At 50.0% G+C, this 25559-nt stretch overlaps 2 protein-coding genes across 3 annotated transcripts in view; one reads left to right on the forward strand and one right to left on the reverse strand.

Annotated features, from left to right (window-relative positions):
• Nucleotides 1–792: 792 nt before the first annotated feature.
• Nucleotides 793–23955, reverse strand: NDUFV3 (NADH:ubiquinone oxidoreductase subunit V3). Of its 2 annotated transcripts, none has more exons than XM_073668829.1 (4): nucleotides 23768–23955; nucleotides 18352–18406; nucleotides 13962–14963; nucleotides 793–1000 (listed from the first exon to the last, which is right to left on the reverse strand). In XM_073668829.1, the coding sequence occupies exons 1-4, from the start codon at nucleotides 23801–23803 to the stop codon at nucleotides 831–833; spliced, it is 1263 nt and encodes a 420-aa protein (XP_073524930.1). In that variant the 5' UTR covers nucleotides 23804–23955; the 3' UTR covers nucleotides 793–830. The 2 variants fall into 2 exon arrangements, with proteins under 2 accessions (XP_073524930.1, XP_073524929.1); XM_073668828.1 differs by having other exon boundaries at nucleotides 18352–18409.
• The window catches only part of WDR4 (WDR4 tRNA N7-guanosine methyltransferase non-catalytic subunit), a 30240-nt gene continuing 28535 nt past the window's right edge, over nucleotides 23855–25559 (forward strand). Inside the window, exon 1 of the mRNA XM_073668830.1 lies at nucleotides 23855–24039. The gene's annotated coding sequence lies outside the window, so the exon portion shown is untranslated. The remainder of the gene's footprint in view (nucleotides 24040–25559) is intronic.

Here is a 25559-nt window from a genome sequence, read left to right on the forward strand (position 1 = left end):
TGGTTTTGAGCACCTTGAGGGGTGCAGTTTTGAGAATGGTGTCACTTTTGGGTGTTTTCTGTCATAAAGGCCCCTCAAAGTGACTTCAAATGTGATGTGGTCCCTAAAAAAAATGTTTTTGTAAATTTTGTTGGAAAAATGAGAAATCGCTGGTCAACTTTTAACCCTTATAACTCCCTAACAAAAAAAAATTTTGGTTCCAAAATTGTGCTGATGTAAAGTAGACATGTGGGAAATGTTATTTATCAAGTATTCTGTGTGACACATCTCTCTGATTTAAGGGCATAAAAATGGAACATTAATTTCCGATTTTTTCACAAAGTAACGCAAGTTATATTGAAAATATTTTACCACTATCATGAAGTACAATATGTCACAAAAAACAATCTCAGAATCAGTGGGATCCGCTGACGCTCCAGAGTCATTACCTCATGAAGGGACAGCGGTCAGAATTGAAAAAATTGGCCCGGTCACAAAGGCAAAAACAGGCTCTGGCGCGAAAGGGTTAAGCCTTGATCTGCAGCCACCATTTCATTGATTTCCAGCCACCATTTCCTTGATCTCCAGCCACCATTTCCTTGATCTGCAGCCACCATTTCCTTGATCTCCAGCCACCATTTCCTTGATCTCCAGCCACTATAGGAACTTGTGCTAATGCTATTCAGATAAGAGTGGGACATTTTGTTTAGGGATCATGGCATGGGAAGGTCATAATAAAAAAAGCTGTTGCCTTGTAATTGTGCCCAGGAATGGTATACAGAAAAAGAAAGATGAGACGGTCAAGTCAAAAGATTATATATACAGAGTTTATTTGTTTAAACAATCAGGTCTCAATGACGTGGTGAAGGACGACCCGATGACGGCTGTGGCAAACGAAGCTTCGCCAGCTCCACGTCCACATCAACAAAGGTGAAGGGCGTGTAGGTAAAATGCTGCAAATTCTGGTACTTTGTGTTGTCAAATGGTTCCTTGGGGGCAGCACGAGGCTCCGGGGGTAAACCTAAAAGAGAAGACAGTGATTGTAAAAAGGAAAACCAGCAGAACACAAGGATGAAGAAATCATAAGGTGTCAGAAACATAAGGTAAGCTGCTCCCCACCGCCTCTCCAGTGACTACAATCGGAGATATTATATGGTATCCAACATGGCGCTCTCATCACTACAGCTTAATGGCACATAAGGACACTAGAAGCTGTAGAGCCAAACAAGACAATTATTGTCTCCTCCTCAAGATTAACATTAATGGTTACCTAAATTACAGAGTCTAAACCCTGCAGGGATAGGGAAACAAGCAAAGTCTCTCTGATATCAGTGACCTTCAGGATGCAGAGTAAGCATCTGAAGCTGATGGACCGATCCCTGTGGTTGGACCTTGTAGCACATCATTGCTCAGGCAATGTCCCACCCTCGTGTATAAAGTCGTCATTGCACGTGATATTCTGCGCAGTATTCCCCACACCCTCACAGGTCACCCCGTGTCTTTGTCAGGATCATGGTGCACATAACCAGTATATAAACTGCTGTATCTGACTGGAGAACAGCAGGGATGTTAGATACCGTTCCATTCAATAGTTTGGACACCTCTGTTCATACAATGGTTTTTCTTCGATATTATTAGGAATGTGCAAATTGTAGTTTTGCAACCTTTAGTCAGAATCTACAAATTAAGACATATGGAAAAAAGAAACAAGTGTGAAACAAAGCAGAATATGTGTCAGCCTTAGAGATCCACAAAGTCCTCCCCTTTTACTCTGCTGATGGCTTCACACCCTCTTGGCTTCTCTCAGCAACTTCATGAAGCTGTTACTTTGCAATGGCTTTGTCACAGGTGTGTCAGAAGTGACACAGTCACCCTGCAGTTGGTTTCAGGAGATCTTTTCGTTTGGCATTACAGATAACTTCTTAGAATCTGTATCTCTAGGACCCAGTGGCTACCTTCCTCTGGCTAGTTAACATCCTGGCCTGGGTGTATAAATACCAGCTGTGTGCCAGAGGGAGGTGCCGGCGATATTCATTACTCCTTGTGAAGGTTTGAGCAAGAGCAGTACTTCTTCCTCTCTGGTGCTAGAGGACGTGAGCGCATTTGTCTGGAGTCGACTAAAGCTAAGCTATTTTCCCTTGTTTGTCCCCCCTTGTTGTCTTTAGTGATCATTGGGGATCGACTAGTGCTCATCCCCTCCCTTCCCTAGCCTGAGCCTAACACCAGGGAAAGACAGGGCGAGGTACACGTGAGACGATTGGTGAAGAGCCAATATAGGGACGTTAGTGGAGACAGGGTGTCGCTAGATCAGCCTAGGAGGTCTCCAGTCCCCCCTTTCCCTCTGTGTTGTACTTAGTCTTTTCTACACCTTGCATGACAGGCTTCCAACAGTTGTGAAGGAGGTCCCAGAGGTACTGAGAAGTAGTTGACTAGTTTGTCATCATTTTGTTTCCAAATCATCGGAAACCACCTCACTTGAGTGTGGGTGATTGTGAAGGCCATATCATCAGACTCAGCCTCTCTCCTCTTCATGTAGCCTTTTAGCCTGGACATGTGTTTAGGGTCTCTGTCCTCTAACAACAAATGATAGTCCCACTAAACGAAGACCAGACGGTTGCGGCAGAATGCTGTGGTCGCCGTGCTGGGTAGGTGTGCCATGAATTTGGAATAAATCAAGTGGGTTACTAGCAATAATGACATATACTGTCTGACTGTTCGCTCTCGGGATCTACATGTCTCACACTGGTGACGACCCCTTTCATGTCCAATAGTCTCTGAAGGCAGATTCTCATGCAGATCTGTGCTATAGATCTCAGCAGCTCATTGAAAAGCAAAGAAAATGTGGATTTCTCTGTAATAAGACATCGGATCGCTGATATCGAGGTGTCATGTTATTCAGCTCTCTATGGCTCACATGCCCATACAGACTGCTTAGGAGTAATGGTCCTACTGACAGATTCACGTTAATGTCTGTGCATCATTTATGAGGGCTGTTATCTAAGGTGATGTCAATGTATGGTTTCTGAGACCGGTAACTGATGAATTCATCCTCTGCATCAGAGGTCATTCTTGATCTTCCTTTCCAGGGTCCTCAAAAAAGCCGGTTTCATCATGGAAATTATTTTCATGACTGCATTTGAGGTTCTAGCAATCTTCTGGACTGATTGACCTTCATATGTCTTGCAGTAATGATGGGATTTTCTTTCTTAGTTGAGTGCTTCTTGTCATATTCTGGGTTTGACCAGCTGTGGAAGAGGCTCAGCACTTTACGGAGCTGTGCACCATCGCTGCCTCTGCAAACACCCCTGGCAGTAGCAAATACTGACTGAAGGCCAAAGAGTCCATACATTAAGTTTTGACTAGGCAACCTGTTCATTGGAAGCAATTCCAGGTGACGACCTGAAGAAGCCGCTTCAGAGGATGATGAGGGGGTGTAAAACTGTCAGAGTAACGGGCTTGTTAGTCGAGGAATCTGAGGTATATAACATTGTTTTTCTTCTCACTTGTTTCCATGAGTTCCTCTTTGGTTTTGTTGCCTTCAGTCTGAATCTACAATATGTACTGTATCTTCCAATAAGAAAAAGAAAAACCATCGAATGAAACGGTGTGTCCAAACATTTGACTTATACTGTAGAATATTCAGCTCCGTTACTCTAGAGCCCAAGAAAAGAAAAGAATCTGCTGAAGAAATAATGATTTGTGGCCAGAAGTTGAGGCACGAGGAACCATCAATACTTCATAGGAAAGTCCTGGAACAGAACTTTCCCAGCTTCAGAAACCTTACTTAGAGAAATAGTGGCCCTCAGCAGCTGATGTGGTAGACCCTCCTCAGCGGCTCGTGTGGTAGACCCTCCTCAGCGGCTCGTGTGGTAGACCCTCCTCAGCGGCTCGTGTGGTAGACCCTCCTCATCGGCTCGTGTGGTAGACCCTCCTCAGCGGCTCGTGTGGTAGACCCTCCTCAGCGGCTCGTGTGGTAGACCCTCCTCAGCGGCTCATGTGGTAGACCCTCCTCAGCGGCTCATGTGGTAGACCCTCCTCAGCGGCTCATGTGGTAGACCCTCCTCAGCGGCTCATGTGGTAGACCCTCCTCTGCGGCTCATGTGGTAGACCCTCCTCTGCGGCTCATGTGGTAGACCCTCCTCAGCGGCTCATGTGGTAGACCCTCCTCTGCGGCTCATGTGGTAGACCCTCCGCTGCAGCTCATGTGGTAGACCCTCCTCAGCGGCTCATGTGGTAGACCCTCCTCAGCGGCTCATGTGGTAGACCCTCCTCTGCGGCTCATGTGGTAGACCCTCCTCAGCGGCTCATGTGGTAGACCCTCCTCAGCGGCTCATGTGGTAGACCCTCCTCAGCGGCTCATGTGGTAGACCCTCCTCTGCGGCTCATGTGGTAGACCCTCCTCAGCGGCTCATGTGGTAGACCCTCCTCAGCGGCTCATGTGGTAGACCCTCCGCTGCAGCTCATGTGGTAGACCCTCCTCAGCGGCTCATGTGGTAGACCCTCCTCAGCGGCTCATGTGGTAGACCCTCCTCAGCGGCTCATGTGGTAGACCCTCCTCTGCGGCTCATGTGGTAGACCCTCCTCAGCGGCTCATGTGGTAGACCCTCCTCAGCGGCTCATGTGGTAGACCCTCCGCTGCAGCTCATGTGGTAGACCCTCCTCAGCAGCTCATGTGGTAGACCCTCCTCAGCAGCTCATGTGGTAGACCCTCCTGTGTCGACAGATGCTTCTATGAGACGGGACACTGAAGCTGCACTCACACAGTCTGTTACGGTATCAGCACACATCGTCACCAGAAAGCTGGAGATCCTTTTAATGCTTGATATGTCCCTTAACTTAGATGTACAGTGAACTTCTGCTCTGCACGGGGCCAAAGTGTGGAGGACAACGAATCTTAAGGAACACAACTTCTTCTCAGCAGATCCGGAGCTTTACTTGGATCGGTGTATATCTGACACTTTTCAGCACAAATCCTTGATTGAACTGTGATCTGATAAATTTGGAGACAAGTTATCACCTCGATCTCTTTGTCATGTTCCTCAATCCATTCCTGATGGATTGTTCCCCTGCTGACAGAGGTGCAGCAATCAGGGAATCCGGTGGCATGAAGGGGGAACTGAACAAGGCTCAGGTAGGTATCACATCCACATGACGCCAGCAGAAGACGCATACTGCAAAACATCTTCCCTGAAGATCACCTGCCTACTGTTATATGTTTTGATGGTGGAGAGAAGTCAATTTGCCACTGTGCAGCAAGCAGTGACGCTCCGCATGTCCTGTTACCTTTCTGTCACAGCTACGACGCTCCGCATGTCCTGTTACCCTTCAGTCACAGCTACGACGCTCCGCATGTCCTGACGCCTTTCAGTCACAGCTACGACGCTCCGCATGTCCTGACGCCTTTCAGTCACAGCTACGACGCTCCGCATGTCCTGACGCCTTTCAGTCACAGCTACGACGCTCCGCATGTCCTGACGCCTTTCAGTCACAGCTACGACGCTCCGCATGTCCTGACGCCTTTCAGTCACAACTACGACGCTCCGCATGTCCTGACGCCTTTCAGTCACAGCTAAGACGCTCCGCATGTCCTGACGCCTTTCAGTCACAGCTACGACGCTCCGTATGTCCTGACGCCTTTCAGTCACAGCTACGACGCTCCGCATGTCCGGTTACCTTTCAGTCACAGCTACGACGCCCCGCATGTCCTGTTACCTTTCTGTCACAGCTACGACGCTCCACATGTCCTGTTACCCTTCAGTCACAGCTACGACGCTCCGCAGGTCCTGACGCCTTTCAGTCACAGCTACGACGCTCCGCATGTCCTGACGCCTTTCAGTCACAGCTACGACGCTCCGCATGTCCTGACGCCTTTCAGTCACAGCTACGACGCTCCACATGTCCTGACGCCTTTCAGTCACAGCTACGACGCTCCGCATGTCCTGACGCCTTTCAGTCACAGCTACGACGCTCCGCATGTCCGGTTACCTTTCAGTCACAGCTACGACGCCCCGCATGTCCTGTTACCTTTCTGTCACAGCTACGACGCTCCGCATATCCTGTTACCCTTCTGTCATAGCTCCGCATGTCCTGTTACCTTTCTGTCATAGATACGACGCTCCGCATGTCCTGTTACCTTTCAGTCACAGCTACGACGCCCCGCATGTCCTGTTACGTTTCTGTCACAGCTACGACGCTCCGCATGTCCTGTTACCTTTGTCATAGCTACGACGCTCCGCATGTCCTGTTACCTTTCTGTCATAGCTACTACGCTCCGCATGTCCTGTTACCACTCTGTCATAGCTCCGCATGTCCTGTTACCTTTCTGTCATAGCTACGACGCTCCGCATGTCCTGTTACCTTTCTGTCACAGCTACGACGCTCCGCATGTCCTGTTACCTTTCTATCATAGCTACGACGCTCCGCATGTCCTGTTACCCTTCTGTCATAGATAAGACGCTCCGCATGTCCTGTTACCCTTCTGTCATCGCTACGACGCTCCGCATGTCCTGTTACCCTTCTGTCACTGCTACGACGCTCCACAAGTCCTGTTACCCTTCTGTCATAGATACGACGCTCCGCATGTCCTGTTACCCTTCTGTCATAGATACGACGCTCCGCATGTCCTGTTACCCTTCTGTCATCGCTACGACGCTCCGCATGTCCTGTTACCCTTCAGTCACAGCTACGATGCTCCGCATGTCCTGTTACCCTTCAGTCACAGCTACGACGCTCCGCATGTCCTGACGCCTTTCAGTCACAGCTACGACGCTCCGCATGTCCTGACGCCTTTCAGTCACAGCTACGACGCTCCGCATGTCCTGACGCCTTTCAGTCACAACTACGACGCTCCGCATGTCCTGACGCCTTTCAGTCACAGCTACGACGCTCCGCATGTCCTGACGCCTTTCAGTCACAGCTACGACGCTCCGCATGTCCTGACACCTTTCAGTCACAGCTACGACGCTCCGCATGTCCTGACGCCTTTCAGTCACAGCTAAGACGCTCCGCATGTCCTGACGCCTTTCAGTCACAGCTACGACGCTCCGCATGTCCGATTACCTTTCAGTCACAGCTGCGACGCCCCGCATGTCCTGTTACCCTTCTGTCACTGCTACGACGCTCCGCATGTCCTGTTACCCTTCTGTCATAGATACGACGCTCCGCATGTCCTGTTACGCTTCTGTCATAGATACGACGCTCCGCATGTCCTGTTACGCTTCTGTCATAGATACGACGCTCCGCATGTCCTGTTACCCTTCTGTCATCGCTACGACGCTCCGCATGTCCTGTTACCCTTCTGTCACAGCTATGACGCTCCGCATGTCCTGTTACCTTTCTGTCATAGCTACGACGCTCCGCATGTCCTGTTACCCTTCAGTCACAGCTACGACGCTCCGCATGTCCTGACGCCTTTCAGTCACAGTTACGACGCTCCGCAGGTCCTGACGCCTTTCAGTCACAGCTACGACGCTCCGCACGTCCTGACGCCTTTCAGTCACAGCTACGACGCTCCGCACGTCCTGACGCCTTTCAGTCACAGCTACGACGCTTCGCATGTCCTGTTACCTTTCAGTCACAGCTACAATGCCCCGCATGTCCTGTTACCTTTCTGTCACAGCTACGACGCTCCGCATGTCCTGTTACCTTTGTCATAGCTACGATGCTCCGCATGTCCTGTTACCTTTCTGTCATAGCTACGACGCTCCGCATGTCCTGTTACCCCTCTGTCATAGCTCCGCATGTCCTGTTACCTTTCTGTCATAGCTACGATGCTCCGCATGTCCTGTTACCTTTCTGTCACAGCTACGACACTCCGCATGTCCTGTTACCCTTCTGTCATCGCTACGACACTCCGCATGTCCTGTTACCCTTCTGACGCTATGACACTCCGCATGTCCTGTTACCCTTCTGTCACTGCTACGACGCTCCGCATGTCCTGTTACCCTTCTGTCACTGCTACGACGCTCCGCATGCCCTGTTACCCTTCTGTCATCGCTACGACACTCCGCATGTCCTGTTACCCTTCTGACGCTACGACGCTCCGCATGTCCTGTTACCCTTCTGTCACTGCTACGACGCTCCGCATGTCCTGTTACCCTTCTGTCACTGCTACGACGCTCCGCATGTCCTGTTACCCTTCTGTCACTGCTACGACGCTCCGCATGTCCTGTTACCCTTCTGTCACTGCTACGACGCTCCGCATGTCCTGTTACCCTTCTATCATAGCTACGACGCTCCGCATGTCCTGTTACCCTGTCATAGCTACGACGCTCCACATGTCCTGTTACCCTTCTGTCATAGCTACGACACTCTGCATGTCCTGTTACCCTTCTGTCATAGCTACGACACTCCGCATGTCCTGTTACCCTTCTGACGCTACGACACTAAGCATGTCCTGTTACCCTTCTGTCATCGCTACGACGCTCCGCATGTCCTGTTACCCTTCTGTCATCGCTACGACGCTCCGCATGTCCTGTTACCCTTCTGTCATCGCTACGACGCTTCGCATGTCCTTTTACCTTTCTGTTATAGCTACGACGCTCATCATGTCCTGTAACCCTTCTATCATAGCTAAGACGCTCCCCATGTCCTGTTACCCTTCTATCACAGTTACGACGCTCCGCATGTCCTGTTACCCTTCTATCATAGCTACGACGCTCCGCATGTCCTGTTACCCTTCCATCACAGTTACAACGCTCCGCATGTCCTGTTACCCTTCTATCACAGTTACGACGCTCCGCATGTCCTGTTACCCTTCTGTCACAGTTACGACGCTCCGCATGTCCTGTTACCCTTCTATCACAGTTACGACGCTCCGCATGTCCTGTTACCCTTCTATCACAGTTACGACGCTCCGCATGTCCTGTTACCTTTCTGTCATAGATACGACGCTCCGCATGTCCTGTTACCTTTCTGTCATAGCTACGACGCTCCGCATGTCCTGTTACCCCTCTGTCATAGCTCCGCATGTCCTGTTACCTTTCTGTCATAGCTACGATGCTCCGCATGTCCTGTTACCTTTCTGTCACAGCTACGACACTCCGCATGTCCTGTTACCCTTCTGTCATCGCTACGACACTCCGCATGTCCTGTTACCCTTCTGACGCTACGACACTCCGCATGTCCTGTTACCCTTCTGTCACTGCTACGACGCTCCGCATGTCCTGTTACCCTTCTGTCACTGCTACGACGCTCCGCATGCCCTGTTACCCTTCTGTCATCGCTACGACACTCCGCATGTCCTGTTACCCTTCTGTCATCGCTACGACGCTTCGCATGTCCTGTTACCCTTCTGTCACTGCCACGACGCTCCGCATGTCCTGTTACCCTTCTGTCATAGCTACGACGCTCCGCATGTCCTGTTACCCTTCTGTCATAGCTACGACGCTCCGCATGTCCTGTTACCCTTCTGTCATAGCTACGACACTCCGCATGTCTTGTTACCCTTCTGACGCTACGACACTAAGCATGTCCTGTTACCCTTCTATCATAGCTACGACGCTCCGCATGTCCTGTTACCCTTCTGTCATAGCTACAACGCTCCACATGTCCTGTTACCCTTCTGTCATCGCTATGACGCTCCGCATGTCCTGTTACCCTTCTGTCATCGCTACGACGCTCCGCATGTCCTGTTACCCTTCTGTCATCGCTACGACGCTCCGCATGTCCTGTTACCTTTCTGTTATAGCTACGACGCTCCGCATGTCCTGTAACCCTTCTATCATAGCTAAGACGCTCCCCATGTCCTGTTACCCTTCTATCAGTTACGACGCTCCCCATGTCCTGTTACCCTTCTATCACAGTTACGACGCTCCGCATGTCCTGTTACCCTTCTATCATAGCTACGACGCTCCGCATGTCCTGTTACCCTTCTATCACAGTTACGACGCTCCGCATGTCCTGTTACCCTTCTATCACAGTTACGACGCTCCGCATGTCCTGTTACCCTTCTATCACAGTTACGACGCTCCGCATGTCCTGTTACCCTTCCATCACAGTTACGACGCTCCGCATGTCCTGTTACCCTTCTATCACAGTTACGACGCTCCGCATGTCCTGTTACCCTTCTATCACAGTTACGACGCTCCGCATATCCTGTTACCCTTCTATCACAGTTACGACGCTCCGCATGTCCTGTTACCCTTCTATCACAGTTACGACGCTCCGCATGTCCTGTTACCCTTCTATCACAGTTACGACGCTCCGCATGTCCTGTTACCCTTCTATCACAGTTACGACGCTCCGCATGTCCTGTTACCCTTCTATCACAGTTACGACGATCCGCATGTCCTGTTACCCTTCTATCACAGTTACGACGCTCCACATGTCCTGTTACCCTTCTATCATAGCTACGACGCTCCGCATGTCCTGTTACCCTTCTATCACAGTTACGACGCTCCGCATGTCCTGTTACCCTTCTATCACAGTTACGACGCTCCGCATGTCCTGTTACCCTTCTATCACAGTTACGACGATCCGCATGTCCTGTTACCCTTCTATCACAGTTACGACGCTCCACATGTCCTGTTACCCTTCTATCATAGCTACGACGCTCCGCATGTCCTGTTACCCTTCTATCACAGTTACGACGCTCCGCATGTCCTGTTACCCTTCTATCACAGTTACGACGCTCCGCATGTCCTGTTACCTTTCTGTCATAGCTACGACGCTCCGCATGTCCTGTTACCTTTCTGTCATAGCTACGACGCTCCGCATGTCCTGTTACCCTTCTATCACAGTTACGACGCTCCGCATGTCCTGTTACCCTTCTATCACAGTTACGACGCTCCACATGTCCTGTTACCCTTCTATCATAGCTACGACGCTCCGCATGTCCTGTTACCCTTCTATCACAGTTACGATGCTCCGCATGTCCTGTTACCCTTCTATCATAGCTACGACGCTCCACATGTCCTGTTACCCTGCGTGCATTCGCGTCCAGCCACTTCTATGGGACTAGGGGTGGAAGCCGTCACTTAGACCCCAATAACCTTTTCACTTGTTGCCACTTTTGAAAGGTATTAACCCCCTACATCCTGGTAATATCTCACAAGACCTGCCATCTACTCAAAACACCCCAGAAGACCCCCCGCCTACTGGGGACATAGCACAAGACAATTCCATATACAGGGGGGGAATAAGTATTTGATCCCTTGCTGTTTTTGTAAGTTGCCCACTGACACAGACAGGAACAGTCTAGAATTTTAAAATTGAGAGATAGAATATCCCCAAAAAAATCAAGAAAATCACATTGTATAAATTACCGTATTTTTCGGACTATAAGACGCACCGGGTGGAATATAGAAAAAGTATATATTATAAGATGGGGGTCCGTCTTATAGTCTTAATAGGTAGAGTATCTTACTTGGGGGGCGGTGGAGCGAGGGTCACAGGAGGTAGGATCCTTCAGGAACCTGGCGGCTGCAGCAGAAGAGATCGCTGGGGCTCGGTGCCTGGCTGGGGGCCGGGGGTCTGGCTGAGGGGCTTGGGCAGGGACCGGGCCCAGGCTGCATGCCGCCAAGGCCTGCCTGGGGAAAGCAAAGGAGGAGGAGGTGAGATGCTGCGGGTGTCTGGATGGGAGCCGGTGCGGATTGGACTGGATGCGGGCAGTGTCTGGCTGCAGCGGGCCGGTGAGCGGTGCAGGTTTCCGGTGTGCGTGGCCATCTTCCTGAAGCTGTGATCTACAGGAAAATGGCCGCCAGAGCTACAAGTCAGTGCATGCGTCGGCTCGGGTGGCCATTTTCCTGTGGATCACAGCTTCAGGAAGATGGCCACGCACACCGGAAACCTGCGCCACTCAACGGCTCCGGCCCGCAGCTAGACACCTGCAGCATCTCACCTCCTCCTCCTTTGCTGCTGCCGCCACCACTGCCGGGTTCTTGAAGGAGGGAGGCCCAGCGATCCCGCTCCACCACCACCGCAGGTACACAACGTTCGGACCATAAGATGCACCCCCCCCCCCCATTTTACTCCCAAATTTGGGGGAAAAAAAGTGCATCTTATGGTGCGAAAAATACGGTAGATACATTTATTTGCATTCTGCAGTGAGAAATAAGTAAGTATTTGATCCCTCTGGCAAACAACACTTAATACTTGGTGGCTAAACACTAGTTGGCAAGCACAGCAGGCAGACATTTTTTTGTAGTTGATGATGAGGGTTGCGCACATGTCAGGAGGAGTTTTGGTCCACTCCTCTTTGCAGATCATCTCTAAATCATTCAGACTTTGAGGCGGTCACTTGACAACTCGGAGCTTCAACTCCCTCTATAAGTTTTCTATGGGATTAAGGTCTGGAGACTGGCTAGGCCACTCTATGACCTTACTGTGCTTCTTTCTGAGCCACTCCTTTGTTGCCTTGGCTGTATATTTTGGGTGATTGTCTTGCTGGAAGACCCAGCCACGACCCATTTTTAATGTCTTGGCGGGAGGAAGGAGGTTGTCACTCAGGATTTCACGGTACATGGCTCCATCCATTCGCCCATTGATGCGGTGAAGTAGTCCTGTGCCCTTAGCAGAGAAACACCCCCAAAACATAATGTTTCCACCACCATGCTTGACAGTGGGGACGGAGTTCTTTGGGTCATAGGCAGCATTTCTCTTCCTCCAAACACGGCGAGTTGAGTTAATGCCAAAGAGCTCAATTTTTGTCTCCTCTGACCACAGCACCTTCTCCCAATAACTCACAGAATCATCCAGGTGTTCACTGTGAAACTTCAGACAGGCCTGCACATGGTCCTTCTTGAGCAGGGGGACCTTGTGGGCCTGCAGGATTTTAAACCTTTAAGGCGTAATGTGCTACCAATGGTTTTCTTGGTGACTGTGGTCCCAGCTGCCTTGAGATCATTAACAAGTTCCCCTAGTGTAGTTTTAGGCTGATCTCTCACTTTCCTCATGATCAAGGATACCCCCCCCCCCCGAGGTGAGATTTTGCATGGTGCCCCAGATCGATGTCGATTGACAGTCATTTTGTATTTCTTCCATTTTCTTACTATTGCACCAACAGTTGTCTCCTTCTCACCCAGTGTCTTACTTTTGGTTTTGTAGCCCATTCCAGCTTTGTGCAGGTCTATGATCTTGTCCCTGACATCCTTAGAAAGCTCTTTGGTCTTGCCCATGTTGTAGAGGTTAAAGTCTGACTGATTAATGGAGTCTGTGGACAGGAGTCTTTTATACAGGTGACGATGTGAGACAGCTGTCTATAATGCAGGTAACGAGTTGATTAGGAGCGTCTAACCGGTCTGTAGGAGCCAGAACTCATAATGGTTTGTAAGGGATCAAATACTTATTTCTCACTGCAAAATGCAAATAAATTTATCTAATTTATACAATGTGATTTTCTTTATTATTTTGGATATTCTATCTGTCAATGTTAAAATTAACCCCCCCTTAAAATTTTAGACTGTTCATGTCTTTGTCAGTGGGCAAACTTACAAAAACAGCAAGGGATCAAATACTTATTTCCTTCACTGTATACAGGGAAACTCAACAGGACCTGCTGTTTCCGAGATGACACAGTCATCACAATTTCGCCTTGAGACTGCGACCATCATGGACACTACAGTATATACAGTGTTGAGTAGTGAAGCCTCTGGCTCGGTCATGTGAGACCACAGTGTCATTCAGGAATGGACAGAGAAGCCACCACACTTGGCCTTACAACTCCTCCATGATCCTATCCTACTTGTGCAGGAGAAGCAGGAGCCCCTTACAAAAATGTCAAAAGAAAAGGAAGAATCTTAAGGGGAATATAAGTTATTGTTACACAGAGAAAGGTAAGAGCAAGCAATGAAAATCAGGCAGGAGACAGCAGTAGAGTACAGAGAGTACAAGAGTGCCCCCTCCAAGTATCTGTCCAGCAGGTTTGGAGCAGTAGCTGGGAACAAGGTGCAGAGTCGATGGCATAGACATGGTGGACTGAGCAGTAAGCTTCTGGATTGGAGGGAGATGGCAGAAAACAAAGAGAAGAAGCAATGTGTCCTCACATGGTTCCTGTAGCTCTGAGGTCTTCTCCGATGCTGGAAGCTCCTCCGATGCTGGAAGCTCCTCCGATGCTGGAAGCTCCCCTGATGCTGGAAGCTCCTCCGATACTGGAAGCTCCTCCGATACTGGAAGCTCCTCCGATACTGGAAGCTCCTCCGATACTGGAAGCTCCCCCGATACTGGAAGCTCCCCCGATGTTGGAAACTCCGATGTTAGGACCCAGGCATTTCCGGACCCAGGTGCCGACGTCTCCACTCCTCCTATTGGAAGCTCCTCAGATGACATAGATGATTGGATGTGGGTCACCCTGGACCCAGGAGCTGCTATCTCTACTGTTTCTGAGGGCAGTTCCTGAAATGTCGACAGTATCACGATTTCCTCTGAATCAGCCATGGTTGAAGCTCCTTCAGCAAGCATTGACCCATCTACTGTCTTCACTTTGTCTGCTGCAGGTATTGTCATCTTTGAGTGTAGGGGTGGCGTGTGCAGACCCTTCTCTTCTACGGTCACCACTGGGGCAAAGTCTTGCATATCTTCAGCTTTCTCCTTGCTCAACCCTGCTCTGCACTTTTGCTCTTGTGGCATTAGATTCTCTTTCTCCAGACTTGTGCAACCAGAACTAGAGGAAGACTTCTGGGTAAATGGTGGCCAATCCTTGAGTTTTCCACTGCTGTCTACTTTATGAACGTGTAGTTCAGTGACCGTTCTATTTTCTTCTTCATTTTCAGAGTCAGAGCTGGAATCTGAGCTGTAGTCCGAGGTGGAATAGTCTTCTCTGTGAGATGACCCATCCACACTCTGATCAGCGCTGCTGAAGATCTCCTGTCCAGGCGGCATCTCTCTGTCTGACAGTCCACCCGACCTTCCCACTTCCAGCAGAGGAGCTGTCACTGGTCTGAGGGTGCCATCTCTATTCTCACCCGTACCTGATTGCTGGAAGCCAGAAGCTTTCACTGGAAATGAAACCAGTGTCTTATTGACGCCTGTGTGAGCTGAGCCCTTACCTAGGAGGAAGAAACATTCAGGGTCACAAGACAGTCACAATCAGATACTTCAACTTCTAAGCACACATCCGAGAAAGACACGGTATTACTGGCCCACTGTGGGGGAAGATAGTGAAAGCATATATATATATATATATATATATATATAGTCAGATCCACATCGTTCCACAACACAAAGGAGGAATGATATATCGGAAGATGACCCTGATGATGCAACCACAGAGATCCTTACACGATAGTGATGATTCAAGGAAACAACCTGCTGACCTTACTGGCGCTTCACACCGTGTGTCGTAGATCAACTAGTAAAATCCATGAACACATCTCCAGAGAGGGTGCATATCACCTTCACATTGAACATATGGGATTAATTATAACTAGGGAAATGAAAAAAGAGCTGATACGTCAACCTCCATTGAAGTAGGAAGTCCTGCCATGAACAGGTAATTACAGTAGAGGATCTGCAGAGAGCGGGCCACCAAGTCTAGGATTCGTATACTCAGAGGCACAGAAGTATGCTTCCTCTGTTCAAAAGAATCTCAGACACTTTGGAGCCAGTGATGAATATTGGGAAAAAAAAACGTATCAGCTCACCCAGGGTGGATGATGGAAGCATATAGTCCATAGGTGATGCATGAAATCGACAGGGCCAGTATCTCCAGCACAGAAGCAAAAGACAAAGGAAAAATTCCAGCACCAACAAAAAAATGAAATATAAAGAATGAATTAACGTGTCATTAAAACTGCATGTCAAAAAAAAGAAAGAGATGGAGGGAAGAAAAAAACTTATTTCTTCCCTCCACCTTTTTATTATTTTAATGACGTGTTAACAAATTTTTTATATTTTATTTTTTTCGGCGTTGTAGTGAACTGACGAACATAACCTATCACCGTAAGGTCGGCCTAACACATCTAACTTAATATCAGACAGATGAATGATGCCTATCCATGTCATGTTTCATCTCTATAGAAAGGTAAAATCGTGATAGGAAACATGACAAAAATTTCTCCCGCCTGGGACCTCCAGGGGCGAAGATATCCTGAAAGTTAGGGATCTCATAATCTTCTAAAGACCTAGCACATGACATGAGATGACCGACCCCCATATGAGCTCACCAAGGGGAGGTATATGGGTGTAACCTTGAGCTAATAAAAATCAGTTTGTTTTTTGTCATTTGTCAGTTCTGGAAGTCTCAGTGCTCTGTGGTTCTGCCAGTTGCTCTGACTGCTTTCCTCAGCTAAGGTATGAGAAATTTCTGTGACACACAATTAGTATTTTCTTTTATTATCCCTTTTATTCTATGATATTGTATATACTGCATTGTTTTGTTCCCATTTTGCAACATCTTTTGTATATTTTTATAAACACTCCCTACTTTTCCAGATTAAATATATAAAATTGAATAGCTTCATTCATCTTGCTCTATAAACCACACCACTGAAGCCATACGCTACGATGCATCAGGTCTCCAATCGGCTTGTACAAATGGTTGGTGGTGGTAGAAAGTTTTTTGTGTGTTATTTGGAAACTTGGTGGTGACTGAACCGGAGTATATAAATATTCTATGCGTTGGAATCGGATGCGTATATACCATATGCTCATTGTGAGCGCCCTAATAGCCGGCCTAGTAGTGAAAGCAGCCGCGGCCTCATCCATCAACCGCCAGCCAAAAGCGTAATAGTCTTGACGATTGGAGGTGGCGGAGTGCTGGTTCGTGAACATCGGGCAAGGGCAGGGAAATATCTGAGGGGTCTCCCGGCTGTTCCCTGACACCGAATGTGACTAAGAGTCACCATCCACATACGGCCCACACACAACCATTCAGGCAGGATGGAGAGAATGATGGGCATGTGGGTCCACACCAGACTATAATCCGGGCCATAAATCTCAGCCTGGAAAGACGCGGTCTGCCCGTGGCCAGATGGGGTTATTTTTTTCAGGACGATGTGACGATGCTGGTGTCTGATAACCCGGGACCAGGGTCTCCTACCCTGTCCCTAACGCTAGGGGCGCCCTACTTATCCCTGCTCCCCAGGTTACTTGTGATGGTGAATATGCTGGTGCCATGTACCTTGCTGTTCTCCTGAATCAGCCTATCTGTCCCCTCCCCCATCCAGGAAAATGGGGAGGAATACAGTATGTAAATACACAAACCAGGCAAACAAGGAAATGACGTACAGGGATAAATGAAAAAATCAAACATACAAAATATGCATTCAAAGACAACAGAGGAAAAACACCGAAGGGATTAGGAAGGTGAACAAAAATAGAAGAGGATGGGACTATGCACACAACTAAAACTCCAAGCAACAGTCACAGAACAACTCTCCTTAAACGCCTCTACCGAACACCGAATCCTCCACTCCTCACCAGGTAGTACAAGGTAACACTGGCAATCCAGATTGCCAGAGCAGAGACTATATAGGAGAGAGAAGTGGCTGATACAGCACAGCTGAGAACTTCCAAGAAGGAAGCTACAGAGACCCAAAGCTGGGCAGATTAACTCCTGCACTGCTGAAAGAAACTAGCACCATTTAAAAAGAGGGAGAAGTGCTTCTATTCAATGCAGGAGTACATGAACTCAGACGCTGCGGTCTTCCTGCTACTCTCTGTCGCGGTAAACCTGTGACAGACGACTTGTTGATTTAAATGGTGACATTTTGGGTACATACAATGTAAAATATAACATTTTCATTTTTGTGGTGGGAGGGCTGGAAAAAACAAACAGCAATTCCACCATTTCCGCGCTCACCAGCAGGTAAAGGCGACACCATCTAATTCTCCTCATTTTTACAATTACGACATTTTTCTAGTATTTTTTTAGATAATTTGTTTTTATGTTTCTGAGTACAAGGCCGCGGGATATTTGTACTTTCTTGTCGGGCCATTATTTTGGGCGGATATCTTACTGCTCTTGGGTCGTACGTATCGTTATGGACGCAGTAATGCAAATTACGTACAATTTTTTTTTAAATGAAAACGAAGGATTTTCCGGTTGTGATATGGCGAGTAACATTGTTCTTGGGAGGGGGTCATGGATGTACGATCAGAAAATGAGTGCCTAAAAACAGCGCCCCCAAGGTTCTGTTCAGAGCGGCAGTGCCAGACACACCCAGGGGAAAGGAGTCTCCAGGTTCCTCTACTTCTGGATATTTCTATCATTACACTGCTGAGGACTACATGGTGCCCGTCATGTCTGCTACGTGAAGTGACAATACCCAGCACGTCCACAGCCGGGTCCTACAACACTCCAAAAAGCCAAGGGTCTCTGGTATTAGGGTCTCCTCCCGAAAGGAACCGACTACAGAAAGTCCTGCCCTGAAGAAAAGTCCTGAGCAGACGGACTGTAGGCGAGATGAAAGGGTGCGGGGTATGAGGACTTCTCACCTCCACTCTCACCCCGGACAGGGGTCACACCGATCCTCGGCAGCAGCAGCACCACCTGCTGGACAGACAGATATATAGTCACTACCAAACCCCTGATATCACCCTCAAAAACAGTCCACACACCCCTAGAAAATGTTAGGTTTTTGTCAAGTAAAACAATCCTACCAAGAGACACCATCTCAGGACTTTTTCCCCCTTTAATACCGCCCATAATTTACAATAATCTACTGAGAAACAAAATGAAAGGTGTTCAGGTGATAAAAGAAAAATAAAATAATGTGTTTGCATAATTCTGCACACCCTCGCACTTATACTATGTTGCAGTCCCCTGTGAATTTCGGACAGCATTCAGTCTTTTTGGGTCGGGGTCTATCAGTGCGGCACATCTAGAATTGGCGATCCTTGCCCGCTCCTCCTTGCAGAAGCTCCTCATCTCTCATCTCCTGTGTACAGCGCCCTCTTCAGGTCAACACACATTGTCCCTTGGGTCCAGCTGCTCCAGAACTCCCATCTTGGTGATGGAAGCCATTCTCTTGGTGATTTGGAGGTCACTGAGGGTCTTTGTCTGCTGAAAGGTGAAATTCCTTCTCATCTTCAGTTTTTATTTTAGAGGAGGCCAGAAGGTTTTGATGAGTGATGAGCGAGCATGCTCGTTACTCGAGATTTATGAGCATGCTCGTTACTCGAGATTTATGAGCATGCTCGGGTGTTTTCCGAGTATCTTCGGAGTGCTCGAATGTTATGTTTGAGTCAGTTTGTGTACATCATTTGCGACTGACAGCTTTAATACATGTGAGAAATGCCTAACAAACAGACATTCCTCACATGTATTAAAGCTGTCAAATAGTCGCAAATCATGCACACACAGTGACTCAAACGTAACATTCGAGTGTGCCGCAATTACTCGGTGAGCACCCAAGCACGCTCGCCGAAAGGGTTAACAGAACACGCTCGCTCATCACTAGTTCTTATGTCAAATTGACTAATAAATGGAAATGGTCGTGATCGAAACTGGAGAAGAGGTCGGCACTCCGTCCTCCAGGGTGAACTCTTGCTCTTTAGTCAATAATTATTTGCATAGACAACATTTAAAAATACAGATCAAACCATCTTCAGAGTTTCAGAACCCGATTAAGGAATTTCATTCCGAAAAGAGCAAGACGCAGTTCTGACAGGCATCACCGGACAGAACACGTTTCCTGCTTCTGGTCGACGTGATGTAAATTTTGTTAAAACATATCGGGGTCTGGATATTATTCTTGGTAAGAAAAGGCTCCATCTTGCCCCGACCCACCAAGCCAGACATATGAAGAATAGGGGAGATTGCTGTCACCTGCAGGACACAACCACGACTGGCCAAAAATTCCTGCAGCTCCTTTAATGTTGCTGTCGACGTCTTTGCAGAGTCCAGGGATGATTGTCTTCTTATCTTTTCATTAATTTCTGGGTAAACTCACTGTTCTGCCAAACATAAACCCCTTCTTGATGACGTCTTCAGGGTCCATGATAGATTTGATGCCTGGGAAATAATTTCATACCTTCTCCTGATAGCAAAGGATCTTCTTGTGGAAAGTTGTGTCACTGCTATATGAAAAAAGTATGTGCCCCCCACATCTACTTCCAGGGGCTCCTCTGTCTTCATCTACATCCATAGACATTAATATGGAGGAAAGTATGTGCCCCCCACATCCACCTCCGGGGGCTTCTCTGTCCTCATCTACATCCATAGACATTAATATGGAGAAAGTACAGTACAGACCAAAAGTTTGGACACACCTTCTCATTTAAAGATTTTTCTGTATTTTCATGACTATGAAAGTTGTACATTCACACTGAAGGCATCAAAACTATGAATTAACACATGTGGAATGATATACTTAACAAAAAAGTGTGAAACAACTGAAAATATGTCTTATATTCTAGGTTCTTCAAAGTAGCCACCTTTTGCTTTGATGACTGCTTTGCACACTCTTGGCATTCTCTTGATGAGCTTCAAGAGGTAGTCACCGGAAATGGTTTTCACTTCACAGGTGTGCCCTGTCAGGTTTAATAAGTGGGATTTCTTGCCTTATAAATGGGGTTGGGACCATCAGTTGTGTTGTGCAGAAGTCTGGTGGATACACAGCTGATAGTCCTGCTGAATAGACTGTTAGAATTTGTATTATGGCAAGAAAAAAGCAGCTAAGTAAAGAAAAACGAGTGGCCATCATTACTTTAAGAAATGAAGGTCAGTCAGTCCGAAAAATTGGGCAAACTTTGAAAGTGTCCCCAAGTGCAGTTGCAAAAACCATCAAGCGCTACAAAGAAACTGGCTCACATGAGGACCGCCCCAGGAAAGGAAGACCAAGAGTCACCTCTGTTTCTGAGGATAAGTTTATCCGAGTCACCAGCCTCAGAAATCGCAGGTTAACAGCAGCTCGCTCAGATTAGAGACCAGGTCAATGCCACACAGAGTTCTAGCAGCAGACACATCTCTACAACAACTGTTAAGAGGAGACTTTGTGCAGCAGGCCTTCATGGTAAAATAGCTGCTAGGAAACCACTGCTAAGGACAGGCAACAAGCTGAAGAGAGTTGTTTGGGCTAAAGAACACAAGGAATGGACATTAGACCAGTGGAAATCTGTGCTTTGGTCTGATGAGTCCAAATTTGAGATCTTTGGTTCCAACCACCGTGTCTTTGTGCGACGCAGAAAAGGTGAATGGATGGACTCTACATGCCTGGTTCCCACCGTGAAGCATGGAGGAGGAGGTGTGATGGTGTGGGGGGTGCTTTGCTGGTGACACTGTTGGGGATTTATTTATATACATATACACACACGGGGGGGTTATATATACAGTACAGACCAAAAGTTTGGACACACCTTCTCATTTAAAGATTTTTCTGTATTTTCATGACTATGAAAATTGTACATTCACACTGAAGGCATCAAAACTATGAATTACCACATGTGGAATTATATACTTAACAAAAAAGTGTGAAACAACTGAAAATATGTCTTATATTCTAGGTTCTTCACAGTAGCCACCTTTTGCTTTGATGACTGCTTTGCACACTCTTGGCATTCTCTTGATGAGCTTCAAGAGGTAGTCACCGGAAATGGTCTTCCAACAATCTTGAAGGAGTTCCCAGAGATGCTTAGCACTTGTTGGCCCTTTTGCCTTCACTCTGAGGTCCAGCTCACCCCAAACCATCTCTATTGGGTTCAGGTCTGGTGACTGTGGAGGCCAGGTCATCTGGTGTAGCCCCCCATCACTCTCCTTCTTGGTCAAATAGCCCTTACACAGCCTGGAGGTGTTTGGGGTCATTGTCCTGTTGAAAAATAAATGATGGTCCAACTAAACGCAAACCGGATGGAATAGCATGCCGCTGCAAGATGCTGTGGTAGCCATGCTGGTTCAGTATGCCTTCGATTTTGAATAAATCCCCAACAGTGTCACCAGCAAAGCCCCCCCACACCATCACACCTCCTCCTCCATGCTTCACAGTGGGAACCAGGCATGTAGAGTCCATCCGTTCACCTTTTCTGCATCTCACAAAGACACGGTGGTTGGAACGAAAGATCTCAAATTTGGACTCATCAGACCAAAGCACAGATGTCCACTGGTCTAATGTCCATTCCTTGTGTTCTTTAGCCCAAACAAGTCTCTTCTGCTTGTTGCCTGTCCTTAGCAGTGGTTTCCTAGCAGCTATTTTACCATGAAGGCCTGCTGCACAAAGTCCCCTCTTAACAGTTGTTGTAGAGATGTGTCTGCTGCTAAAACTCAGTGTGGCATTGACCTGGTCTCTAATCTGAGCTGCTGTTAACCTGTGATTTCTGAGGCTAGTAACTCGGATAAACTTATCCTCAGAAGCAGAGGTAACTCTTGGTCTTCCTTTCCTGGGGCGGTCCTCATGTGAGCCAGTTTCTTTGTAGCGCTTGATGGTTTTTACAACTGCACTTGGAGACACTTTCAAATATTTCCCAATTTTTCAGACAGACTGAACTTCATCTCTTAAAGTAATGATGGCCACTCGTTTTTCTTTACTTAGCTGCTTTTTTCTTGCCATAATACAACAGTCTATTCAGTAGGACTATCAGCTGTGTATCCACCTGACTCCTGCACAACACAACTGATGGTCCCAAACCTATTTATAAGGCAAGAAATCCCACTTATTAAACCTGACAGGGCACACCTGTGAAGTGAAGACCATTTCCGGTGACTACCTCTCGAAGCTCATCAAGAGAATGCCAAGAGTGTGCAAAGCAGTCATCAAAGCAAAAGGTGGCTACTGTGAAGAACCTAGAATATAAGACATATTTTCAGTTGTTTCACACTTTTTTGTTAAGTATATAATTCCACATGTGTTAATTCATAGTTTTGATGCCTTCAGTGTGAATGTACAATTTTCATAGTTTTGAAAATACAGAAAAATTTTTAAAATGAGAAGGTGTGTCCAAACTTTTGGTCTGTACTGTATATACACGGGGGGTTATATATATATATATATATATATATATATATATATATATATATATATATACACATACATATATATATATATATATATATATATATATATATATACACACACGGGGGGTTATATTGGCCGCGACCAATCACCGATCTTGGCTCCACATTTAAACACCGCTGTGCTGATTGGTCGCGGCCGCTATTTAAATTTGGCGCCCAAATCGGTGATTGGTCGCGGGCAGCGTCGGCGACCAATCAGCACAGCGGTGTTTAAGTTTTGCGCTAAGATCAGTGATTGGTCGGGTCCGAAGACCGCGACCAATCATCGAATCGTCTTGGTGGGGAGCGGTGCTGCCTGTGCGGGTACTTCCGCTGTGAGAACCCGGGACATAGCGGGCGCTCGCAGCAGAAGTATCCCGACCTGCACCGCCGCTCCCCGCTCCTCCCTTCCGCATGGAGGTCAGCGACGCCGGCGGTCCTTCTGCTGCTACCGGCCGGGAGATGAGCGCCTCGCGCCGGTCATCTCCCGGCTGCATCTCCGTCCCGCAGATGGGTCCGGCGGTCGGGTTCCTTCTGCTGTTGCTGGCCGGGAGATGAGCGCCTCGCGCCGGTCATCTCCCGGCTGCATCGCCGCTGAGCTCCGTCCCGCAAATGAGCCGCTAACGGCCGCCATCTTTTTTCTGAAATCCCGCGGCGCTGATTGGCCGCTGCCGGACCAATGAGCGACGCGGGATTTCCTGGACAGACAGACAGACGGGATAAGACGATTATATATATAGATACACGGGGGAGTTTTATATATATATATATATATATATATATATACATAAACACGGGGGGGTTATATATACATATACACGGGGGGGCAGGGCTCCTGTCATGACTCCGCCTGTCCTGCAGTCTCGGATGCGGTATCGCAGCTCGGGCTCTGTACACACAGACGCTATTAGGAGTCTCCTGTACCTGCAGTCTCCGCACAGATCTCAGCGCGGCCGCCATCCTCTCCTCCTCACGATCACTGGAGGTCACTCCGCCCCTGATTCCGCCCTAAAACACCAAGGTCCTCCCGCACAGCGGCGGCCATGTCCCCGGAGCCTCCACTGCCGGCGCCTCCTGGTGATGTCATCAGCAGCGGACGCGTCTCCCACGTGTGTGCACAGCGGCTCTGTCAGAGGGATCCTGGTACGACAGAAGCGGGGGAGTCTCCCGGGTCCTAGAGAACAGCGGCCTGCTGGGTAAATGTCCTGCTTGCCCCCCCCCCGTCCCCCTCTCGTCCCCCCCCCCGTCCCCCTCTCGTCCCCCCCCCCGTCCCCCTCTCGTCCCCCCCCCCGTCCCCCTCTCGTCCCCCCCCCGTCCCCCTCTCGTCCCCCCCCCCGTCCCCCTCTCGTCCCCCCCGTCCCCCTCTCGTCCCCCCCCCCGTCCCCCTCTCGTCCCCCCCCCGTCCCTCCCTCGCCCCCCCCCCCCCGTCCCTCTCTCGTCCCCCCCCCCCGTCCCTCTCTCGTCCCCCCCCCCGTCCCTCTCTCGTCCCCCCCCGTCCCTCCCTCGTCCCCCCCGTCCCTCCCTCGTCCCCCCGTCCCTCCCTCGTCCCCCCCCGTCCCTCCCTCGTCCCCCCCCGTCCCTCCCCGTCCCTCCCTCGCCCCCCCGTCCCTCTTTCGTCCCCCCCGTCCCTCTCTCGTCCCCCACCGTCCCTCCCTCGTCCCCACCGTCCCTCTCTCGTCCCCCCCGTCCCTCTCTCGTCCCCCCCGTCCCTCTCTCGTCCCCCCCCGTCCCTCTCTCGTCCCCCCCCGTCCCTCTCTCGTCCCCCCCCCGTCCCTCTCTCGTCCCCCCCCCGTCCCTCTCTCGTCCCCCCCGTCCCTCTCTCGTCCCCCCCGTCCCTCTCTCGTCCCCCCGTCCCTCCCTCGTCCCCCTCCCCCGTCCCTCCCTCGTCCCCCTCCCCCGTCCCTCCCTCGTCCCCCTCCCCCGTCCCTCCCTCGTCCCCCTCCCCCGTCCCTCCCTCGTCCCCCTCCCCCGTCCCTCCCTCGTCCCCCTCCCCCGTCCCTCCCTCGTCCCCCTCCCCCGTCCCTCCCTCGTCCCCCTCCCCCGTCCCTCCCTCGTCCCCCTCCCCCGTCCCTCCCTCGTCCCCCTCCCCCGTCCCTCCCTCGTCCCCCTCCCCCGTCCCTCCCTCGTCCCCCTCCCCCGTCCCTCCCTCGTCCCCCTCCCCCGTCCCTCCCTCGTCCCCCTCCCCCGTCCCTCCCTCGTCCCCCTCCCCCGTCCCTCCCTCGTCCCCCTCCCCCGTCCCTCCCTCGTCCCCCTCCCCCGTCCCTCCCTCGTCCCCCTCCCCCGTCCCTCCCTCGTCCCCCTCCCCGTCCCTCCCTCGTCCCCCTCCCCCGTCCCTCCCTCGTCCCCCTCCCCCGTCCCTCCCTCGTCCCCCTCCCCCGTCCCTCCCTCGTCCCCCTCCCCCGTCCCTCCCTCGTCCCCCTCCCCCGTCCCTCCCTCGTCCCCCTCCCCCGTCCCTCCCTCGTCCCCCTCCCCCGTCCCTCCCTCGTCCCCCCCGTCCGTCTCTCGTCCCCCCCGTCCGTCTCTCGTCCCCCCCGTCCGTCTCTCGTCCCCCCCGTCCGTCTCTCGCCCCCCCCTGTCCGTCTCTCGCCCCCCCCTGTCCGTCTCTCGCCCCCCCCTGTCCGTCTCTCGCCCCCCCCTGTCCGTCTCTCGCCCCCCCCTGTCCGTCTCTCGCCCCCCCCGTCCCTCTCTCGTCCCCCCCCGTCCCTCTCTCGTCCCC

This window comes from Phyllobates terribilis, unplaced genomic scaffold, assembly GCF_046119375.1.
Source record: "Phyllobates terribilis strain yellow unplaced genomic scaffold, ASM4611937v1 Scaffold_2__4_contigs__length_985480577, whole genome shotgun sequence".
Lineage (NCBI taxonomy): Eukaryota > Metazoa > Chordata > Amphibia > Anura > Dendrobatidae > Phyllobates > Phyllobates terribilis.